General features: G+C 40.3%; 1 protein-coding gene across 5 annotated transcripts in view; it reads left to right on the top strand.

The window, feature by feature from the left end:
* The window catches only part of ADGRV1 (adhesion G protein-coupled receptor V1), a 241,486-nt gene that overhangs the window by 19,158 nt on the left and 199,831 nt on the right, over positions 1–22,497 (top strand). For all 5 annotated transcript variants that reach the window (XM_079995244.1, XM_079995245.1, XM_079995246.1 and 2 more), the window contains 12 exons: positions 302–867; positions 2,183–2,453; positions 4,451–4,780; positions 5,535–5,711; positions 6,875–7,098; positions 11,829–11,955; positions 12,044–12,226; positions 12,713–12,893; positions 13,821–13,984; positions 15,974–16,097; positions 17,005–17,271; positions 18,904–19,030. In XM_079995244.1, coding sequence (XP_079851370.1) covers positions 302–867; positions 2,183–2,453; positions 4,451–4,780; positions 5,535–5,711; positions 6,875–7,098; positions 11,829–11,955; positions 12,044–12,226; positions 12,713–12,893; positions 13,821–13,984; positions 15,974–16,097; positions 17,005–17,271; positions 18,904–19,030 — 2,741 coding nt within the window. The remainder of the gene's footprint in view (positions 1–301; positions 868–2,182; positions 2,454–4,450; positions 4,781–5,534; positions 5,712–6,874; positions 7,099–11,828; positions 11,956–12,043; positions 12,227–12,712; positions 12,894–13,820; positions 13,985–15,973; positions 16,098–17,004; positions 17,272–18,903; positions 19,031–22,497) is intronic.

Genomic DNA, 22,497 nt, shown 5'->3' with positions numbered 1-22,497 from the left:
TGAGCATCAGAACAGGATCAGAGGTTGGAATTCTATGCAAATGAATACAAAGGGGGCGGAAGTATTAAAAAGAAGCATCATATTTTAAAAATTAGATGGCAGGCTGAATTTAAAAAGATGAATAATCTGAGTGAGGTGTGCATTTTTCTCTTAGGGCATCTATGCTTCAATGATCATTTACACCAATATTTTATAGGGTAAGGAAATGCAGGATTTCTATTTCAGTAACAAGAAATTTGTTGATTTGCACATATTTACCTTTGATTTAAGTTATCCTTAATCATTATAATTTTTTTTCTAGATACCAGAAGATGATGAAAGATTTATTATTCATCTGAAAAGTGTAGAAGGAGGAGCTGAAATCAATACCTCAAGAAATTCTGTTGAGATTATTATTAAGAAAAATGATAGCCCGGTGCGATTCACTCAAAGTGTTTATATGGTGCATGAAGAGGACGATATACTAGCAATCCCAATAGCTCGGGGTAAAGATGATGATGGAAACATAATTGGACCGGATGAACATGAAGTCTCCATTCGCTATGCTGTTGTAACTGGGAATTCAACAGCACATGCACAGCTTAACTTAGACTTTCTAGATCTACAGCCAAACACAACTATCATTTTCCCACCTTCAGTGCATGAATCTTACATAAAATTCAAAATCATTGATGATGCCATACCAGAAATTGCTGAGACATTTCATATCATGCTACTTAAGGACACTTTGCAAGGAGATGCTGTTTTAACAAACCCATCTGTTGTCCAAGTTACCATTCAGCCCAATGATAAACCTTATGGAGTACTATCTATCAACAACATCCTGTTTACTCGGCCAGTGGTTATTGACGAAGATCAAATGTTAAGGTGCCATTTCATTTTATTACATTGGAAGTGCTAAGGTAGATTTAGGAGAAAACTAGCTAGAATTTATTTGAGAAAACAAATTTGGGCTGGGAAAATGCTCGTATTTCCTTGTTGGTAACTTTTATCAGGGCTGTTTAGCACTGAATTATGCTTTGCCTTGCTCTTAATGAATGCCTTAAATTGAATTAGGACTAGTGCTTTGGTTAGAATTCATATGGAACCTACATAAGTCTACAGATTCCTGCTGCAGTTGTTCTCCCTCCAGTGTGTGGAGGGCTGTAGAGGTGGATGTCAAGACACATCAGAGTGGGTGGAGCTACCACACATGTCCTTGCTCCACGTGTCATTATGTGCTGGGCACGGTGCCTGAAGAGTGCTAACGTCTGTCCATCTACACCCTAGGTGTTCTGAATAAAGTAATGGATTGTCATGAACCCTGCAGTGCTGTCATGATTGAGCCTGGGTTGGCAGGCTTTGACTGAAGAGGAGGAGGAGATGGGATGGATGAACTGTTGGGAACCTTGGTTGGAAGAGAGATCTCCCGTTTCCACCTTCCTCTGACCTTCCTGTGGAGCACAGGGCGTTAGTGGAGGCTGGGGAGGACTTTGCTCACCAGAGTGGGGAAACTGAGCTGGAGGCAGTGTCGACTGAACAGGGGCTGGAACAGGAGGGTTCACTTATGATACCTAGAACCAGGTGCCAGCTTTGCAGATGGGAGCAGATCCACCCACCCCATTGGAGTGCACAGTTGTAGTCTTGGCTTTCCCACAAGGCGAGAAAGCCTAACCAGTTAGTCTGATATGCTTTGTCTTTAAATGCTAGTGGATGGGGCTGGGAAAATTTCTGCGGCATCTTTGTCACTTCTGCCCAGTTTTGTAATTCCTTCCCTGATCCTGAGCCGTGACTCTTGAGCATGGTGTCTGCCACTGAGCCAAAACTGTTACCTGCCTGACTAAAAGTCTCTTCCTTACTTACAAGTTGGAGCTTCTGTCTGCATGTGTTGGGTAGGAGAATTTGGATCAGAAGAATAAACACCACACAGGACAATAGCCCAGGACCAGTGCAGTTGCACTGAGTGGGGAATTATGATGAACAACAAAGATCAGACAAGACACAGACACCATTCAACTTATTTGTCAAGTCAGTTTGCATAGGTAACAATAGTTTAACTCTACTCAGGAAGGGCATTTAACTCCTGCAGTGTTTATATATTGGAGTAACTTGTAGGTTCATTTGAGTGCTTCATTATAACTCTAGTGTTTCACTAGAGTTAAAATTAGAAAATTGTTTGTTAATTTATGTTTGCAACCTCTAGGTACGAAGGCATCACAGTTGTACGAAATGGTGGAACACATGGAAATGTTTCAGTTTCCTGGATTATAACCCGCAATAGCAGTGATCCTTCGCCTGTGACTGCAGACATCACTCCAGACTCGGGGGTATTGCATTTTGCTCAAGGGCAGCTGATAGCATCACTTCCTCTGAACATTGTTAATGACAATTTCCCTGAAGAGGCACAGCCATATCTGCTTAGGATTCTGGCTCATACAATAAAGGGGGGTGCGGAAGTGAGCGAACCAGCTGAGGTAGGTCTGCATTTGTTCGCCTAAAGAAATGCAAGTGTTCCAGTAAGATGCCAATTTTATCCAATTAGTATAATTATTTAAACCAATTATTTATATAATTGGTATATTCTTTATTTTACAATCCTGTCTGGTACCGTTGCTTCTCCAGTCTGTTGCTGCTGTTGATCAGCTGCATTGCATTGACACTTAAACCTTATACCTCAGTAAAATTAGCTTTCTTATTCTAGGAGTCGGTAATGATGTCTGTGTTGGTTTCTAATAAGTTGCTCTCATTCAGAACCCCTCATTGCTAACAGTTTATTGATAACTAGGACTAAGTCACAATGCTAGGTAGCTAATCAGATAGAATGTGCCAGCTTAAATGTCCGAATCACCTTTGCAATTGACCACTATTTTATCTAGTTCTTTCTCCTGATCTTCTTAGCTGCCAACTCATATAGTGCTACTTTATAAATCAGGAAGTCATCAGTATCACTCAGCAGCCATTTCACCCTTTCTGCCCTGTTTGAGTGTGTTCCATTCGTAAGCAGGGGTTTTATAAATCGGTCTCTTGGTTCTGTATATAGTGGGCATTGCAATAAATAGTGGTACAGGTCCTCTACGCAAGGTTGCCCATACAGACAAAGTCTCTCCTTGTACTGTACTTTGCCGTACCGATCATCCACCACCGCCGAGGGCATTGATTGGAATCGTAATTCTGTAAAAGCAATTCTAAGTATGGCAAGTGGGAGATTTGTCAGATAACTAGCTCAGCTGTGCTCCGTTTTGATAAGTGGGAACCATGGTGAACTTTTGGTAGAGGCAATTGTGGTTGAATCCCTTTCTGCATCGGACCTGAAGAGACAATCTCTTAAGTGCCTCTTATCCATCTTCATGATCACCTGAAGATCTTGTAATTGATATTGGGACAAGAGGCATTGGATGCCATCCTTCCAACATTTGGTCTGTTCTCATTCTGAGGTAGCTAATCATATTTGGTTACATGATGACATCAGGGCAAACAAAATAAATCCAGGAGGGTAAAGCCTTATTGTTCAGTTACACAGGGAATCCCAAGCAATCAGTGTTACTGCTGTGAATGTGGTGGCATTGCTGGTTGGATTTTGTTAAGTTACAGTCTCAGTGAGATCAAACAAAACTAACTGAGAGAGATGAGGAGATCAGGCAGTGTAAATAAATAGGCAAAACATTTTCCCAGGCACTGCTGGAAAATTCTCAGAGAGAAGCTTTTCAGTACTCCTGAAAACTTTTTTTCCTTTTTTTCCCCTTTTTTTTGCTTTACACTACTGGAAAAGTAGTTTTGCTCAGAGCTAGCTTCCTCCCACTCATAGAGATACTATGGAATAATATTCCTGCCCAAGTTGGCCTATTAGGATGCTATGCTAATTTGGACAAGAGTCTGATGCCCCTGTTACCTGAAAGGGTTCAGCTCTGTCCTGAATAACTTCTGCCATTGAACTTAAGTGGCTCAGCAACCCTTTGTGGGATCCATTTGGCTGTTCCTTTCAGGACATCCTGGTGATGATGCAGTTTTTTTGATACAATTGCATGTTAGATGGATTTCCACATTATGATCCCTTTGATTAGCTTGCTGAATGTTCAAGGGTAGAATGAGTGGAGTAGCAATATGTTCTGCTTAAGACCCTCTATACTTGACCTTCCTGGTCATGTTAGCCAGTTGCTCCTTCTTATGATGAGTTGCTACAATAAGAAGCTTACTTCCAGCTGCTTTCCCAGTGTGGGAAAATTCCGGGAGCATGACAAAGTTTGTCACACATCCTTTACATGGCAGTGCTGTTAGCACGAGCACTGTTAGCTACCACAAGTGGTGGGGGTCATGTAAAGTCAGTTAGTTCTGTGGTTGCATTGTCTGTCTTGGGAGTGATAAAAATCTCATAATCTAATCAATTCTTAGAATTGTGATCTGATAATTAATTTATTATGATTTCTAATGGTAATTTGCTCTTAACATGAATACTTTGTTGTCATTCTTGTAGCTTTTGTTCTACATTCAAGACAGTGATGATGTTTATGGTGTAATAAAGTTCTACCCTGCAGAGGATCAGAGGATAGAAAGCAGCCCCGATGGACGTTTTTTGTCTCTTAGCTTTGCAAGGCAAAAGGGAACAGTGGGAGATGTGAGACTGTCTTATACAGTCCTGTATATTCCTGCTGGGCCTGTGGATCCTGAGCGAGTTAAAGAAGGTGTTCTAAACATTTCGGGAAGAAGCACCCTCTACTTTCCAGAAGGAAGAGCTAGAGAAATTATAAAAGTACCAATAAGAAATGATGCGTTTCTTCAAAATGGGGCCCATTTCTTAGTACAGGTATGTGATATGGTATAAAATTGTCATAACTTTTATGTGACACATCAGTTTAATTTCTTATTATAGCATCAATAACATGAAACATCCCCTTCATGTTACCTTATTAGGGAAGTCTAACGTTTTTCTTGGATAAACCTTATTTCTGCATGCACAGTTTAGAATGAGGTTTGTGGAAAGAGGAAGTGACATAAGAACGCAATTAAAATTAAAGAAAACATTGGTAAGAAAGAAAAGATTAATTATTAACTGGGCATTTTTCAGTGCCATAGCCAGTTCAGTCACCTGGTATAGCCTGAAATATAACTCTGTAAAAATATTTCTGTACATTCCAAATTCAAAGGAATACAAAATTCTTTAAAGAACTCAGCTAGGTCAAGAAAATATGTAAAAAAATGCCCTTTGGGAACCTCATCCACCAAACTTTCTGTTAGTCTTGCATTTCCCCATGGGACTTTGTTCTGTTTGGCTCTTTTAAAAGTATCAGCAATTGTAATAGTAACAATTGAAACCAGTTCTGCTGTGTGCTTTTTGGGGAGTTTGGATGCCCGTCCAATCCCAATCCCAGCAACCCACACTGTTATAAAATTGATAATAAAAATAAAAGTTTGGATGCTTTGGTTTTGCTCAATTCTGAGAATGGAAGGAGCTCCTTCTGTGCTGTTACATGATCCTTCTATTTTATTAGACTCTGTCTTGATTTTTTAAAAATAAGTTGGTGGTTAAAATCTTAAAATCTTTATTCCTCTTATTGCAGCTTGAAAAAGTTGAACTGCTGAATATCACTCCTCTAGTTCCACCTGTAAGTCCTAGACTAGGTGAAATTAAAAACATCTCCTTAAGAATTACGCCTGACATTGCAAATGGAGAAATTGGCTTTATCAGCAATCTTCCAGTAATTTTACATGAGCCAGAAGATGCTGTTTTTACAGTAGTAAGTAAATCTTTCTTTAAATGTTGTTCTTGCATACTGCACATTTTCTTCAGAGGAAGTACAGGGTCTGCCTTCACTTAACACGAACTTCTGCAAGCTAGTGGAAAATAATTTATTTTGCAACACTTACTTATTCAAAATATTTCTCATGCCTTGTCATCATGGTTCTGTAATGAAGAAAAATAATCTTAACAACTCTGAATCACAGTTAAATTGAAATTTCACCATTTGTTCCCTGCAACCTATGAAGATGCTTCTCAGAGGTAAGGGTCATATAGTTGTAATAAAAGTTATATTTTCCTAACTCCAGGTAAAATCAAGTACTAGATAACACAGTTCCCTCCAATTTCTCAAAAGGTTTTTTTGTTCCATGTAGAGGCTTTGTTTTTTTCTTCCTCATTCTCAGGGTACTTCAGAATTTTGCTCTGTGTGTGGTTTTAGGGTTACTTCCTTGTTGTGAGGTGGCAAAGGGGCAATGTTTTTGGTCACACCCACACCACACATTTGAAGTACTCTTATTCGACTTTTAAGAGTCATGGTTTTCTGCAAAAAGAATCCTGGGAACTGTACTTTGTTAAGGGTTTCCTAACAACTCTCAGCTCCCTTAACGAACCACACTGACCACTGTTTTCCTGCCATGTAATCATTTCTCCAGAACTCTGTAGCCTCCCCTGCCGCCCACCTTTCCTTTCTTTTGAAAAAAGCCCCATGAGAGTGATTGGTTACCTCATGATGTCTTCATCTGGGCCTTGAAATGTGGGCTCCTAGGTAGGCTACGGAGTGAAGATTGCTGGTGAGATGATTTGTAGAAAGGAAGCAATGTTACTCGCAAACATCTCTCAAAAGGAAGATGAGCATGACAAAAACTCTGCATCCCAATCATGAGAACTTCACTGATTTTTTAGTTATTTAAATCCCCACCCCCCATTTTCATGTTTCATTAATTTGTGATGCACCTTACCAATATTTAAAAGATGCCATACAATTCTTTCAATGCATTTCATAGGTGCAGAATGCTGTAGAAGTTAAAAATAAATCAATCTATGTGCTATTGCAGAAATGTGTTTTCAGATATTTGATATTGGCTGTAGCTTGGCATCTAGAGTTGCATGTACATTCAATAAGAGGGAAAAAAACCTTACAGATCTTGGTATGCATTCCAGACCTCCATTCCATTGCATCGAGATGGGACTGATGGACAAGCTACTGTCTTCTGGAGCCTGATACCATCTGGCCTCAATCCAAAAGCTGTAACTATTGATGATATAAGCCCTTTCTCTGGCTCTGTTGTATTTTTATCTGGACAAAGTGACACAGCAATCAACCTTACTGTCAAAGCTGATGATATCCCAGAAATGAATGAGACTCTAATATTGTCATTAGACAGGTATTATTCTGCAATAATTTGTCACAACATACCCTTTTTTATATCCTGATTGTATTATTTTACGCACTGGCTAACGTTTGTACGCTTACTTGTGGGGTGGGGTGTATTGAGTAAGCCCCTTTAAGCACAGTAGAATTTATTTCTTAGTAAACATGCATAGATTATTCTGTAAATGTTCATAGACACCTTATGCATCCATGACATTTTATATGTTGAATCAGAGCCATAAATTGTTTTTTTTAAAGAATTCCTTTGACTCATAGGTAATATGCAAACAGATGGCTCTATCATATTGGTTGACCGCTGAAATTGTTTCTGCATTTCCTTTGGCAGATAACATTGCTCTGAAGGCACAATTATGCTAAATTTCCATTTCAGTTTCATGTAAAGTTATACTTCTGTCAAAATGTGCCTGTAATGATCTGATTCTTATAATGCCATACCATTCAAAAGTAATAGGATTGATTTTCATAGTAAGGTGTCTCAGAGACTTAACACAAGAAAAGGAGTTGAATTTCATTTATGATATTTCAACTTCTTTGCTGCTGCCTCAACAGGTATTATGTAACTTAATTCCATACATAGTATTGCTCATGTTTCCATACATAAGTTATAGTCTTCCTTTTCCAGTTAGTTCTTATACTTGGTGAGCTTCTGCACTGGGTATCAATATTAAAGTGACAACAGAGCTGATTTGTTTTTTAAAAACTAGATTTATCAACTTTAATGCTATGTCTGATATTATTTATCTGATTCTATATCACATTTAATGTACACATTGCTATAAAATTATTGTACTTTATCAAATCATTTGTTCAGAATTTGATGTTAGATCAGCAAACGTGTGGATCCTCAGGATAACAGGAAATAGGAGGCGGGGGCAGTTTCAGGGAAGGATCTTCAGGTGCTACATTCTAGAGTGATTCACATGTGATAGGCTGATTCAAACTCCCCTCCTGGAGGCGGATTGGATGGCTCCCATGGGCCAATCAGGTTGCTGCCGTCTAGAATCCTACTTTCCTATTGTTCAAGGATCCAAGCTCAAGACATAACACCAGATTGCTGGGATCTAGAATTCCAGCATGTCCCACTCATCCTGGAATTGGGGCGGTTGAGGGACATGCCTTAGCCAGTGGTCAGAGATGGTGGGAGTTGTAATCCAACAAGATCTGGCAACCCAAGGTAGAAGAACTCTAGGTTACACCATATACATTATGTATATTGCTTATCAAGAATATGAAAATGCTTGTTTTGTAATCTTGGTCTAAATCCAGCACAGGTTAGCTCACTATGGTGTCAGGTATGCTTAACTGTTTAGGATTTAGGCCCTGGTGTCTATAGTACTGTAACCAGCTTTCTGTCCCTGAGCCTCTTTTTCTGTCATCTTTTCCCCTTCAGTCAGTTTGTGGTTCATAATGTCTTTGTGAAAATGACATTCCTTATTAGTGCTGTGCTGAAACCTGTCCTCCAGTTTTTATGCTTTGATTTGCTAGTTTGCTTTTGGCAACCTCATTTATACTCAGAGGTGTACCTAGGCTCTCTTGCACCCTTGGCAAGGAGCTGTATCGGTGCCCCCCATTCCTTGTGCCCTTGGCGAGGATCCTCCACCAAGGTATCCAGAGGAGCCTGCACACCTCGCCTGGCTGCCCAGAGCAGCGGAGTGGACCAGGAAGTGTGAGGACAGGCGGGTGGGCTCATAGCCACTTGGAGCCAGATGGGGGAGGTGTGATTTGAGTGCTCCCCTGGTTCTGTGCTCTTGGCGGGGGCCAACCTAGCCAACCCCTAGGTACGTCCCTATTTATGCTAAGCTATTAGAGTCCAGGCATTTATCTTTGTTCTGCCTGCTGAACCCTTTGGGAAGGGATTATGTCATCTTTGCATACAACACTTAGCACAGGTTTTCTATGCAGAGAGTTTTTTCTGCCGAACTCCTGTGAATTTCAGTGGCAGCTTATGGAGCAGACATTGCCAAGGACAAATGCCATTCACACGTGCTTGCATAACTAAGATATCCAGGCAGACAGCAATTTATAATGAATCAAAGTAACTGGGGTATTAAAAATGCTAGGTTAGGATCAGAGGCACTGTTCCATTTCCAGCCATATCTTCTGACAAGTGGTTGGTACCGTTAAGCATTTGTTTCGAGCCGATAAAATGTTGGGCTTGGAAAATGCTTTCGCCTCTTACATCATTCTTACAGTTTGATTTACTGAAAAAGCAGCCACAAATAACACTTCATGCTGTTTTAACTCCTGCCTAAATGAGGCCTTTCAAATATGTCCTCATTACAAAAATCTGAACAATGGCAACCCCTGCCCTTCTTTATCTACTCAGACAATTATTTGGGCAGCGTAGTGGGATGGCAGGTCCTGGAGGGTTGTGCATCAATGAATAAAATGGGTTTCTTTTGTCTAATTAAAAGCACTGAGTAATTACAGACGGTGCTGAATAAAATTTACTCAGCTGCTGTGTAGCCTGTATGCCTGCTCAGTGCTTGGCAGTTGGCGGCTGGCTCTTGGAGCAGTGCTGGCAGCGAAGGCCTTGAATGGTCCTTGACATCCCAATTGGTCATGGGGTCATCTCCCATGAGTGGGAATTGCTGAACCTCTTGCTAGCATTAGTCAAACAAGTGAGTGCCAAGCAAGTAGAATTCCCATAAAGTGAACATTAGTTGCTGGAAAGGTGCAGGGTTTTTTTTAAAAAAAATTTATCCCGCTCCGCTTTTTATTTCCTCCTCTAAAGAACTCTCCTACAAAGAATCTGGCAAACAGTGGTTTTATTCCTACCCCCCACTTATTTCTCTCTGTATTGACAGGGTAGAGACAGAAAGGTTTGTCGTGTACTTTGGGTAAGTGCAGCAAGCTGTGTCTTTGTATTCAGTGAATCAGCACTTTGTTTTGGAAGTGGTTGGTCTGGACAAGACTGTGTCTCCTTTAATATTTCTTTCCTTCTGAAGCACCGTGCCTATCAGACCTCCTTGGGCAATGCATGCTTCCTGTTGCTGTTTTATTTGGGAGCATGGGGTGGAGGACTGAAAACGTTCCTTTATGTAGGGCCTATGAATAATAATAAAAAGTTATGAATGCATGGCTTGGTGTTTGATGTTTGAAGATAATGCAGAACAGTAGATTGGTTGTTCTGATTTCACCGCTGGGAAATCAGGCCTCCCAAATATGGTATAATGGAGCTGCATAATTAGAGTTAAGCAGAAATTGTTTTCATCCTCAAATAGATTGTGTGTTTTCACTGCAATGTTTAGGGAACATACATCACAACCTGTTATGGGTTAAGGGGCTGCTTGTGCGTAAATGGTTGAGTTCTCAACTCATGCAATCAGTTTCTAAAACTCTCCCAGCCCACGGAGCCATGGGTGCATGGCTACCTCAATCGCTGGCAGAATCCGTCAGTGGGCGCTTCCGGAATTTACGCCAACATAAGAGTTCCTTAACGGAAACTCTCCTTCTGGATTCTCTGCGTGACAGTTTCCTGCGCAGAGTAGGCGTCCCCAACGGAGGTCCTGAGACTTCTCCGCTGTTCTCACTGGAAGTATCTTGGAGCCCTCCCTCCGACTGAGTTTCTGCAGGAACTCTCTCTCTCCCCCTGCTGGTTCCTTCCTCAGTGTCCGAGGGTCTCCTAGCCTCCTGGAGCCCTTCCACCACCTGACTCTCCGATGGCAGTTCCCTGACACAACCCTATGCACATTGACTTGGAAGTAAATGCTTCCATGTTCAGGGAGAATTACTTCCATGTAAGCCGGTTTAGGATTGGGGTTTTATTGAAATAAATTGCACATATTAGTGTTGCAGCCAATTTAGATACATCATTGATCATTTAAAAACAATTAATACAAATTACCTAGGAACATAATATCTGCATCTTTATATGCTCCAGCAACTAATCAAGAGCTTAAGCATTAGTTAACATTAGTTAACAACTTCAGTTCCTGAAGTTGAGTATCACTTCAGGAACACTGAATTTGGTTAAGAATAAGATTCAGGTTTAGTGTGTGTATGCACAGAAACCCTTGCATTGAAGCCATTTTAAAGGATTCTCATTGGCAGTGTGAGCTCTTGAAATCATATCTGCTTGTTGGGTAGATTTGCAGCACAGGAAACAATCAAGGGGCAAAATGTCGTCTCAGATGAAGTTGGAAACAAAATATTTACTTTCAACAACATTTCATAGCAAATGTTATTGGAAAGCTTGTTACATGTTAGCAGGACACAAAAATCTGTTCTTCAGTGCTTTCAAATCCAGCAGTGCTTTTAAAAGCTTATCATCCAGTACTCTTGTATGTCACTGTGTTTTATTGTCTTTCTCTGTGTGAAGTGTGCACGTTTAATCTTTTTTTGAAAAAAAAATCTAGGCAAATATAAATAAAATATAGTCTGTGCAGAAAGACTTTGTTCATTCTTTGTTTAACTACAGCTTTTGTATACCACTTTTCGACATTCATTCATAAAGTGGTTTTACGATACAAAAATATGAATGCAAAAAATAATCATCAGTCAAAGGCGATATAATAAAAGAATAACAAAGTGAATAATATATTCAATCCATTAGCAAATAAAATGTGTGTTTGCTCCAGAAAGGGAGCCAGTGATGGGGCCAAATGTACCTTCAGTGTGTGTGTGGGGGGGGGGGTATTTCAGAATAACATGTTTGTAGGTGGTGGATTTAATGCTAAACTAACTTGCTGGTTAAAAGCATCTTTGGAATTATTTCTTCAGGGTGAATGTGGAAAATCAGATCCTGAAATCTGGCTATATTAGTCGTGAAGTGGTTATTCTGGAAAATGATGATCCTGGAGGAGTGTTTGAATTTTCTTTATCTTCAAGAGGGCCGTACAGGATAAAAGTAAGTTCTCAGAAACTAAACCCCTTCCATGATGGAACCACACTAAATAAGAATACTGAGTCTTTTGGATTTTTGATTTGTTTTAAAGGAAGGAGAATCTGTTGAACTTCAGATTGTCCGGTCCAGGGGAGCCCTCATCAAGCAATTTCTACGTTATACTGTAGAACCAAGAGACAGCGAGTTCTATGGAAGTACAGGAATCCTGGAGTTTAAGCCTGGAGAAAGAGAAATTAAAATTACGTTGCTAACAAAGATGGATGGGATTCCAGAGGTAAAGAGAGGCAGAAAGAATTCCTCGTGCCCAACTTGGAATAATAAAGGATGCACTTCTGACATTTAGAATCTAAAACATCCCCCTGAACTGATTGGATTTTTGGTGGGTTATGCAGTGTTGAAAATGCTACCCTTGCCCTAAGAATGAAATAATCATGGCCACTTTGTGTTGAGATGGAGGAGGAAATGTTATGTTTCTGTTTCCTGATTCTTTTTTGTTTTCACATGTCTGTAAGTTTAAATGAGTAAGCTATATTCCATGCTCTCAAACACTAGTCATCTACAGAGGGCAGATTTATCATTTTCCATTTGTGTCTAATAGGCAGTTGTGCTACTGTTAAAATATGAGTTGCACTTTCCACATCCTGAGGTAACATTTGCTAAATTTTATTTTATGCTGGCTGATCGATAAATTTGGACTGGTCTCTTGATTGCTATGAGTGTTGCCAGACCATATTGTTCTGATTTGGTTTCCCTGTTCTAGTTGGATGAATTTTACTCAGTGGTTCTCAGTAGCCACGGTGAGCTGCCAAGTAAACTGGGAAATGCCACAGTCGTCAACATAACAATCTTGAAGAATGATGATCCCCATGGAATAATTCAGTTTGCTGAGGATGGATTAACAATAACAATAAATGAAAGCAAAGGCAGAGACTTCTATGCTGGTAATTCCTTACTGCTCTGTTGTAGGTTAGCTCATATTAAGTCTTGCCATTTTATCATAAATTGGTAACTTACTGTCTCTCAAGACTCCTTCACCTGATACCCCTCATAGTACAGATGCTGCTGCTACAGAGTTCCTTCCTATACTGTAAAATCTGGAGACCAGGTAACAGAGGACTCCACTCTGTGGCTCTTCCACATGGCAATATTTGTCTACCTGAGGTGTGAGGAAGGTGACACAGGTATGATGAGCCATAGTTTCCGCCCCCATCGTTCTGCCCGGACACTGAGGTCCAGCTCTGAGGGCCTTCTGGCAGTTCCCTCACTGCAAGAAGCAAAGCTACAGGGAACCAGGCAGAGGGCCTTCTCGGTAGTGGCGCCTGCCCTGTGGAACGCCCTCCCATCAGATGTCAAAGAGATAAACAACTACCTGACATTTAGAAGACATCTGAAGGCAGCCCTGTTCAGGGAAGTTTTTAATGTGTGACATTTTAATGTATTTTTAATCTTTGTTGGAAGCCGCCCAGAGTGGCTGGGGAAACTCAGCCAGATGGGCAGGGTACAAATAATAAATTGTTGTTGTTGTTGTTGTTGTTGTTGTTATTGTTATTGTGTGTTACTGTTTTAACATAGCTCAAGATTTCTCATCTGGAACCTTCATGACATGAGAAGTGATGCTGCAGCAGATGCCATAGCACAGTTCTCTGCTGCTGCTGCTGCAACAACAGCAATAATGGCGGCTTGCTATTTATTGAGCTTGCAATAAGCAGCATTCTTCCTTGGGATGAATATCTGTAAATGTGTATATGCCACTTTCATAATTACAGATACTTGTCTTTTTAAACTGTTTTTTTCTTTGAGTTTTTCTACTCTGTCTTTGAATCTCTTAATGCTGTACATTTACCAAATAATGCATTTGTGTTTCAAAGCGGTGTTCAGAGTCTTGCGAAGCCAAGGAACTTTTGGCAATGTAACTGTGTCTTGGGCAACTTACCCAGCTTCTACAAAAGACATCTTCCCAGAGCAAGGGACAGTTTTCTTTGGAAATGAAGAATTTTCAAAAAATATCACCGTATATTCAGTGCCTGATGAGGTAAACACTTTTATGCAAGTAACTTTTTTATTATTATTAAATTCGTTTTCCAGTTTAATATTCAACATTTTCAACACATATAGAAAAAAGAATTAGTCAAAGAATCCCCAAAACCCCTCCCCCAACTTCCCCCTCTGGTTCATTCAACAATCACTGCTTCTGCTTCATTTATTTTCCTTATTTTGTAGTCTTATCCAATTGCTCTTATATTCTTCACCTTTTTATATCATATCTTCTTACATATTATATTTTACCTTAATTCATTTTCAAATTGCTCTTTCTTATTGTTATGTACTGAGTCGAATAGGATCCAAACTGCAGCAGTCTGATTGGTCCTAGAACAATAGGATCCAAAAGGCAGCAGTCTGATTGGTCCTAGAACAATAGGATTCAGAATGCAGCAGTCTGATTGGTCCTAGTACAATGCAGCGGTATGATTGGTTGGCAGGAACCACCCAATCATGCTCCAGATTGAAGTGAATCCACAACCTGATTGGCTTACAGTAGAATTCCGGAATTAGCCAATCATGTGCAGCCCATTGTGTAAATAATGTCTATAAAGCAGATACTTTGAGGGGACATTCATTCATTCCTCTTCACCACCATGAGCTGAATAAAGAGCATGAAATCACTTTGCGACTCTGAGTATATTTCACTTATATTTTACATGTTATCCTTGTTGTAAGCATTACTCAAGCCCTGCTAATGAGTCCATTTCTTTACAGTATTTCTGTAAATCCAACATCAATGGTTCCCAGTCCTTTTTAAAGTCTCTATTGTCATTTCTTCTGAGTGTTCCCATGAGTTTCGCCAGTTCTGCATATTCCATCAGTTTAGTTTGCCATTCTTCTTTTGTTGGTATTTTGGCGTCTTTCCATTTTTGGGCTAGGAGAATCCTGGCCGCCGTTGTAGCCTACATAAATAGCTTCTTCCACTCTTTTGGCAACTCCAGCCCTGTAATGCCTAACAAGAAAAAAAGCTTCTGGCTTTTTAAAAAAAGTTGCTTTAAACATCTTCTTCAATTCATTATATATCATTTCCCAGTAATTTTTGATTGCTTTGCAACTCCACCACATATGATAAAATGTGCCATCTCATTCTTTACATTTCCAAAATTTGTTAGAGCTTGTTCTATACATCTTAGCAAGTTTAACAGGGGTCATATATCATCTGTACATCATTTTCATGCAATTCTCTTTCAGAGTTATACAGTCGGTAAATTTTAGATCCACATTCCATAATTTTTCCCAATCCTCCATTTGTATATTATGTCCTATGTCTTGTGCCCATTTAATCATTATGGATTTAACCTCTTAGTTTCCCATTCTAGCAACCATCTATACATCTTCCTTCAGTTTGAGAGCCTCAATTTTCTTTTTTGTAAATATATGAAATGATCATCCTCCAAGCTACTGGGAAATTATCATAGTAGGAAAATACCATCGAAAGTGGCAAACACCAGCAGTTTTAAGCTGCACTGATTTAAATGGGGAAAGTATTAAGTTCAAACATACCCATTGTTATGCTGAGAGCCAGTGTGGTCTAGTGGTTAAGAGTGGTAGTCTCATAATCTGGTGAACCGGGTTTGCGTCCCCGCTCCTCCACATGCAGCTGCTGGGTGACCTTGGGCTAGTCACACTTATTTGAAGTCTCTCAGACCCACTCACCTCACAGAGTGTTTGTTGTGGGGGAGGAAGGGAAAGGAGAATGTTAGCTGCTTTGAGACTCCTTAAGGTAGTGATAAAGCAGGATATCAAATCCAAACTCCTCTTCTTCTTCTGAGTATAGTGTGTCAAACTAGCTAATCTAGGATATATATTTATAATTTATGGTAGATCTCATTATTCTGCATTCATTATTCTGTTTGTTTTAATATTCCCATTATTCTACAGTTGTGTTCCATGATTTGCAAGAGTTAATGTTTGGCAACTTTGTTTTAATTATACAGCATTTAGAGGTAACATACGTTAACTTTTTATATTTTTTCAGATACCTGAAGAAATCGAGGTATTCATCCTTAGTCTTTTCAATGCCACAGGGGGTGCTCGAATTGGAAATATAACCACTGCAACATTGCAGATTACAAAAAATGACGACCCAATTTATTTTGCTGGTGAGAGATCTTCAGTGTAGCTTATATTGAGTGATGGATCTAAAACAAGATAAATAGGAGTGGCACAATCTGCTTGGCTTTCTCTTAATTTGTGATCTCCTATGTGCTCATTTTATTTTATTTATTTATTGCATTTATAGCCTACCTTTTGGCAGCATGGTATGTCAGATCATGGTTTGTAAAGGAGCTTCCAAACCAGGATATCAAACCACAGTGTGTATTAGATGTGGTTTGACATTATTTCCTAGTTTGAAAACCATTGACAAATGAAAATTTGGACCATTGCTCCATCTCAAGAGGTTCTGAGCCATGGGAGGAGGAATGAACTTATGAAGCTGAGTACTGAACAGAGGGGAAATGAAAGCAATAATGGTATTACTGTTGTACATTTCAGAATTCATACCATATTGTTGGGTCCTTAACTATGTTAGCATAAACCATGGTTTGGTGTGATGTCTGCATTGTGCCACTGTAGTCTCAGTTGGTTAGAGCATGGTGCTGATAATGCCAAGGTTGCAGGTTTGATCCCCGAATGGGACAGCTGCATATTCCTGCATTTCAGGGGGTTGGACTAGATGATCCTTAGAATTCTTTCCAACTCTATAATTCTATGATCTAATCTGTATTGTGATTATTTTACTGTAAGCCATTTAGAGCATTCCAAACCCCGAAGGTATAAATATAATGATGGCAGTAAATCTTTGCCTGGAAGCTTATTAATGTGCTATGCTCTTCTCCTAATTTGTAAGGTAACAGTGGAGTGGAGACATTCAGTACTATGAAACATGTATCTCATTATAAAGTAGATTTTTTTCTCTCTCTTTTCTGGAAACAATATTTGCAAAGGAAGGTTACAATTCTGTTGTATTGATTTCTCTTTCTTTTGCACACTGTATATGTATTTCAGATCCCGTTGTTGTGAAGGCTCATGAAGGCAGCATTGCTAATTTTGTAGTCATAAGGAATGGCTCGGATGTTGATGCCATTTCGGTTTCGTACGCCACTGTTAATGGAGGAGCCACTGCTGAAGAGGGAGACTTTATGCTTAGCGAAAAGAGTGGTGTGCTTTTTTTTGATGTTGGAATACGAGAACAAAACATAACCGTGTTTATCAATGATGACGATACCCCTGAGTCGGATGAGACTTTTTATATCATTCTCTTCAACTCAACAGGTTCAAATGATTATTTGATCTCTATGTAAACTAAGCAGCTGCTGCATTTCTGATGTTGCTTTTCTCATTTCGTGAATGATATTTTGGGGGAGCTGATTAGGGTATTCCCATGCTTCTTCACATTAAAGCATCCTTTTTATACCCTTGTGAAATGTGCAGTATGCCTGGGGCTGGTTGTAATATTGCTGGATTAGAAGCAAAACAAAAACACCCAGCTGATTTGTTTTGTGACCGACTTTTATAGAGCTAATTTGGCTTTCATTATTTGTGTTGGATATTAAAACAACCAATATATATGTAAATAACCCCCAGCCTTACATATATAGAACAAAAGAGAAAAAAGATAGGCATAAGTGGCTATGTGGCTAGGTACAAATTTGCACGGGGTTAAGTACAAATGTCTCATTGTGCTGTGCAATATATTTGATGTTTTTATATTTGATGTTTTTATTGTTGTATATAAACTTCATGGCAGCCATAAAGTTGTGCTCTATAATAGTCGGTTCTCTCATCCTGTTATCGTAAACATACAAGCTCAGGCTGTGATCTAGAAGACTTCAGCCATACTGGGTTCACTTCCTTGGCTCTAAAGTAAATATAAATAAATAAATAAATAAATAAATAAATGCTCCATTTACCACTTAGGCTCCCAGTGTCAGGTATGCTAATAGCCATCATCCTATCTATTTAGACTTCTGGGTAGTTACTCATGAACAGAGCCCATTTACTCCAGTGTACATGATGGCATGCTGTTTTCAAAGGCTACCTTAGCTTTTTTCTTTTAGACCCTGCTTGGGCAACCTCTGTGTGAGCAGTGGAGGAACAAGACTATGTCTTCCTGCCATGGCTACCAGATGTGCCTGCCTACCTTGGGATGCCCCATAAAAGCAATGTATGGGCATAACATTTGCATAAAACAAGGGGGGAGCTGCCTTCAGCCTGAGGTCCCCATTCCCTTACTGGCAACCTTCCAAGGTCCACATGCCAGCTATGGGCAGTCAGAAGCAAAAGCTGGTGTGACAAAAGATAGAGCAGGCTACACTCCTCTCACAAAAGTCAGAAGTTTCTACACTCCCACCCCATCTGCACATCCTCCAGGCAGACAAGAGGCATTATCACAGTTCACATCCAGCCAGACAAAATCATTTGAGGAGAGTACAGAGCTGGGCTGTTGATGAGCATGGTCTGGGGAGAGATGGTGTGGCCCAGGGAGAGTTATGAGAACCAGATAGACCTGATTGGCTTGAAGTTCTCCATCCCAGGCATACAGTCTTCACACACATATAATCCAACATATATCAACCAGAACTTCACATCCCACATATGCAAAAATCCGTGAAGCAAACCTCTTAATTCAGGCCTGCGTGAGATGGATTTTATGCACACAGACCAAATGCAGATAAAATTTCCACATATATGTCTAGCAGGACCAAGCTTGAGTGTGTGTGTTGGGGGAAAGCATGATGTCCCTTTTACAACATACAAAGGGAGAAGGTTGTCTGAATTAGATGGCAGATATACAGAATCTTGGATCTAGAAAAAACATTAGGCTAGGGTATGGAATCCCCCCCCCCCCCGATATTATGCTGTTTGCTTTTAGCATTATCTTTTAACAAAAAAATTGTTGCTTAGGAGACACAGTGGTCTACGGATCTGGAATGGCAACAGTAATAATTGAAGCAAATGATGACCCAAATGGCATCTTCTCATTGGAGCGTACAGACAAAGCAGTAGAAGAAGGCAAGACCAATGATTTTTTGTAAGTAACACTCAACTAAATGCAGCTTGTCACTTCAGTAAATATCTTGGATCACACTTTCCTGGAATCAATTCAGTCTTACACGTCCTTGCAACAGTAAGGTTTTAAGCAATCAGAAGTGCTTGAAAAGGTGCTTCTATGTCAAAAATTGCACAAGGGGAAAGTTTTTAATATTTGCATAGTTTTAGAAGGAGTTTAACATGTGACTATTTGTATATATGGACCTCTCTTGGAAACAATTCCCTTCTACATTATTTTTTTTATGAGACAATATGATCTGTCAGGGCTGTACCCTTGGAAAAAAACGGAGTCTCCCTTCTGGCATGTGTAAAGGAAAATCCAAGTGTGATAACATGCACTGCTTTGTAGAAAGGAAATTATAAGAAGCTATAAGGTAATTTATGAAAGTAAATATGCTGAACAGAGTAGATAGTGGGAATCCCTTTCCAAGATGGCCAGCTGAATTGGCAGATCAAGTTAATAATGCTATTTCTAAAAATGTTCAAATGACAACTTTGAATTCTCAATGAACATGTAAATAAAAGTTAAGAATTATAAATAAAAGTGGGAATCATGCTGCTGACCCTCCAGATATTGTTGGAGTTGGAGGGAGGGGGCAGCATGTTGACAAAAACTGTTAGGGCGTCTAGCAAGTCGTGTTCGGTGGAAATACTTGCTTTGAAAATTACCTCAAATGATTCTTTTAGTTATATAAAGCTTCTGATGTTTGTTTTCTTTTCTGAATATTTGTGTTAATCCTGAAAGGATTTGGGGAAAGAAAATCAAAACCTGCTTGGCTTGAAAGGACTTTCTGCAGGCTATTATTGGTGCTCATTCATGAATGTACCCAGGGCCAGCAGGGTTTAAAAAGTTATTTTTGTTTGACTGATGACCCTTGTTATGCTGCCAATTAACTCGGCAGGAGGTGTAGAATCCGTTGACACTCTTACAAGTGCATTGGTAGGCCATAGAGATAATCTAGTGAAACTCCAGTAATGATTCTGGTCTAAATAGCTGTGAAGAGGATTTTCCCTGTGGTGTTTATTTCTCCCCAAAAGTTGCTGCTGATTTCTCTCCTCCCCCCTCCCCCCAAAAAGAGAGAAAGCTTTTTCTTTATTTAGAATATGACTAAAGCTTTTTGAATGGCCTGGCTGTGAGTTGAGAGAATTTTCTTAAATTGGTGAATTATTATCTCAGTATTCCCAAAACATAGCACTCTGTGAGTAAACAAGCCTTTGTTAAACACAGTTGTCGAGTTGAAAAAAGAAATGTGGGGGCACAGTGTGTCTGCCCTGTAGCAAAAGGGACCTTGGCTATTTCTTGTGACTACTTCAGAGTTTTCCTGTGAAAGAAATTCACTAGGCACCTTTTCCCAAAGCTGGACTGTTACGATTAAGTAAGCTTCCCAGATGCCTTACCTCATTCTATCGTGGCTCCATTTCAACTTTTCAGTGAGTTAATGGAGCGTTATTGTTCCCAAATTAATTAATTACTAAAGCCTTGTTATTTCACATGGTACAGAGGGAGGCAGAATGCCTCTGAATACTGTTTGCTGGGAGCTGCAGGTGGGAAGACCGCTGTTGCACCAGGTCCTGCTTCTGGGCTTTTCATAGACGCTTGTTGGCTGCTGTGAAAACAAAATGCTGGACTGGATAGGCCTTTGGCTTGATCCAGAAGACCTCTTCTTATGTTCTTAATAATATATTATATGCAGTGCCAGATTTATGTATAAGCTAAACAAGCTATAGCTTAGGGCCCCACTCTCTTGGGGGGCCCCCAAAAAAATAAAGAAAAAGAAACATGGATGTACATTTCCAAAATATAAGATAAAAAACAAATAAAATAAAACCTACATACAGCAACAGTGTTTTGTGTTGTGCAGGCTCCTATGATGTAAGAAATGGGCCCCACTGCTAGCCTGCTACCTAAAGTATCACTGGTTTGCTCATTTCTAATAGCAACAATTTGTTGTTGACAAACAACATCTGGACATATAGAGGGCCCCATTACCTTCAGTAGCTTAGGGACTCATCAAACCTAAATCCGGCCCTGATTATATGTGCCTTGGATGTCAGCTAATGAAAAATATGGAAGATAGAACTATTGTTTGCAGAAACTTATGACAGTGTTAATCTTTGTGGACAATACGATGTATACACAAGAGCAAAGGCTTTTGCAGTGAGAACATTGTCATCGCCATCTCTGTCTATGCAGCAGAAATCTGCTCCACTTAACCGTGGGGAGGAGTTGTGGTGGACCATGTGGCTACCCACTCTCTTCTGGGGGCAGGGGACGAAGTCCTGCATTGCCCGGAGGATCCCGGCCATGCCATCAATCAGCCAACCAATCCGCTGCCTGGGGGCGTGGCCAGGACCCATTTAAGCAGAGACGCAAGCCGGAGAGCTTTCTCTTGGCTCGCTTCCTCAATCTGGACCATTTGTGCGTTTGCTGCTCCCGCTCCACGGCACTTGCTGTCCTCTTTACGTCGCGCTTGCTGTCTCGTCTGCCACTGCTCTTGGGGCTTCTTTCGTAGACTGAGGACGACCCCGCTAAGCTGCCTCTGTCCCTCCGTGGAATTGCCTCCTGCCTCGGAGTGTGGTATCGTTTATTTGTGTGTGTGCATGATGGGGGTGGGGAGGCCACCACCTGCCCCTACAAGCTTAAGGGAATTCTGTTAAAGGAATCCGGGGGTGTGGCTCTTGTCTGAAGCCCGGGGTGGGGCTAGGCCATGCCACAACCGCTTTGAGAACCCTGGTGGAGCTTGAGTTGGTTTGCATCAATGGGGCTCCCCCTTCTGGTGGTTTACCCTTACCGGATTCCCTGTGCAATGGGCAGGAGTCAAATATGGTCGAGTCTATTCAATACCTAAGCCAATACCACTCACATTCTGTAACCAATAAAGTTGTGGCCACAATTTGCCCAATAACATTAACCAAATATCTGTGGACTGGTGTTCTTTATTCATCATCAAGGGGGTGGTTACGGGGTCTCGACACGCAAGTTCATGGACAGAGCAGCCTTCAGAACTGAAGTGAAGACCTAAGTTGTGTGGGAGATGTCTCTGAACATTTGAGTTCCTCCTGCACATTGAAAGGAGCCATTTGTAAACAACAGTATCTTGGTTTAATACATATTGCCTGTAGTTAGTTTATTTCCTGCCACTCTCAATAGAAGTTTTATTCTACTTGTAATAACAAGATTCAGTGATGTTATGTTACTTGTCTGATTCATTCTGGATAATTAGTGCTTTTGAGTCTATCTTGCCAAACAGCCAGTGACTGACAGAACAAATCTTCTGCTCTATGTTTAGTTAACTTGGGCTGTAATCCTGCACCTTGCACAAGCAGAGTAAAGAGCAGATTAGCCTTTCTTAAAAAGCCAATAGCATCGCTCCCTCATTAAGCTGCCTTTACACAGCATGCTGAGAGCAGGAATGGACAAATATATCAGTTTCTCATTTTTTACCA

The sequence above is a fragment of the Podarcis cretensis genome, assembly GCF_951804945.1.
Source record: "Podarcis cretensis genome assembly, chromosome: 11".
Lineage (NCBI taxonomy): Eukaryota > Metazoa > Chordata > Lepidosauria > Squamata > Lacertidae > Podarcis > Podarcis cretensis.
Note: the sequence above shows the minus strand (reverse complement) of the source record. Positions and strands in the feature narration are given on the sequence as shown.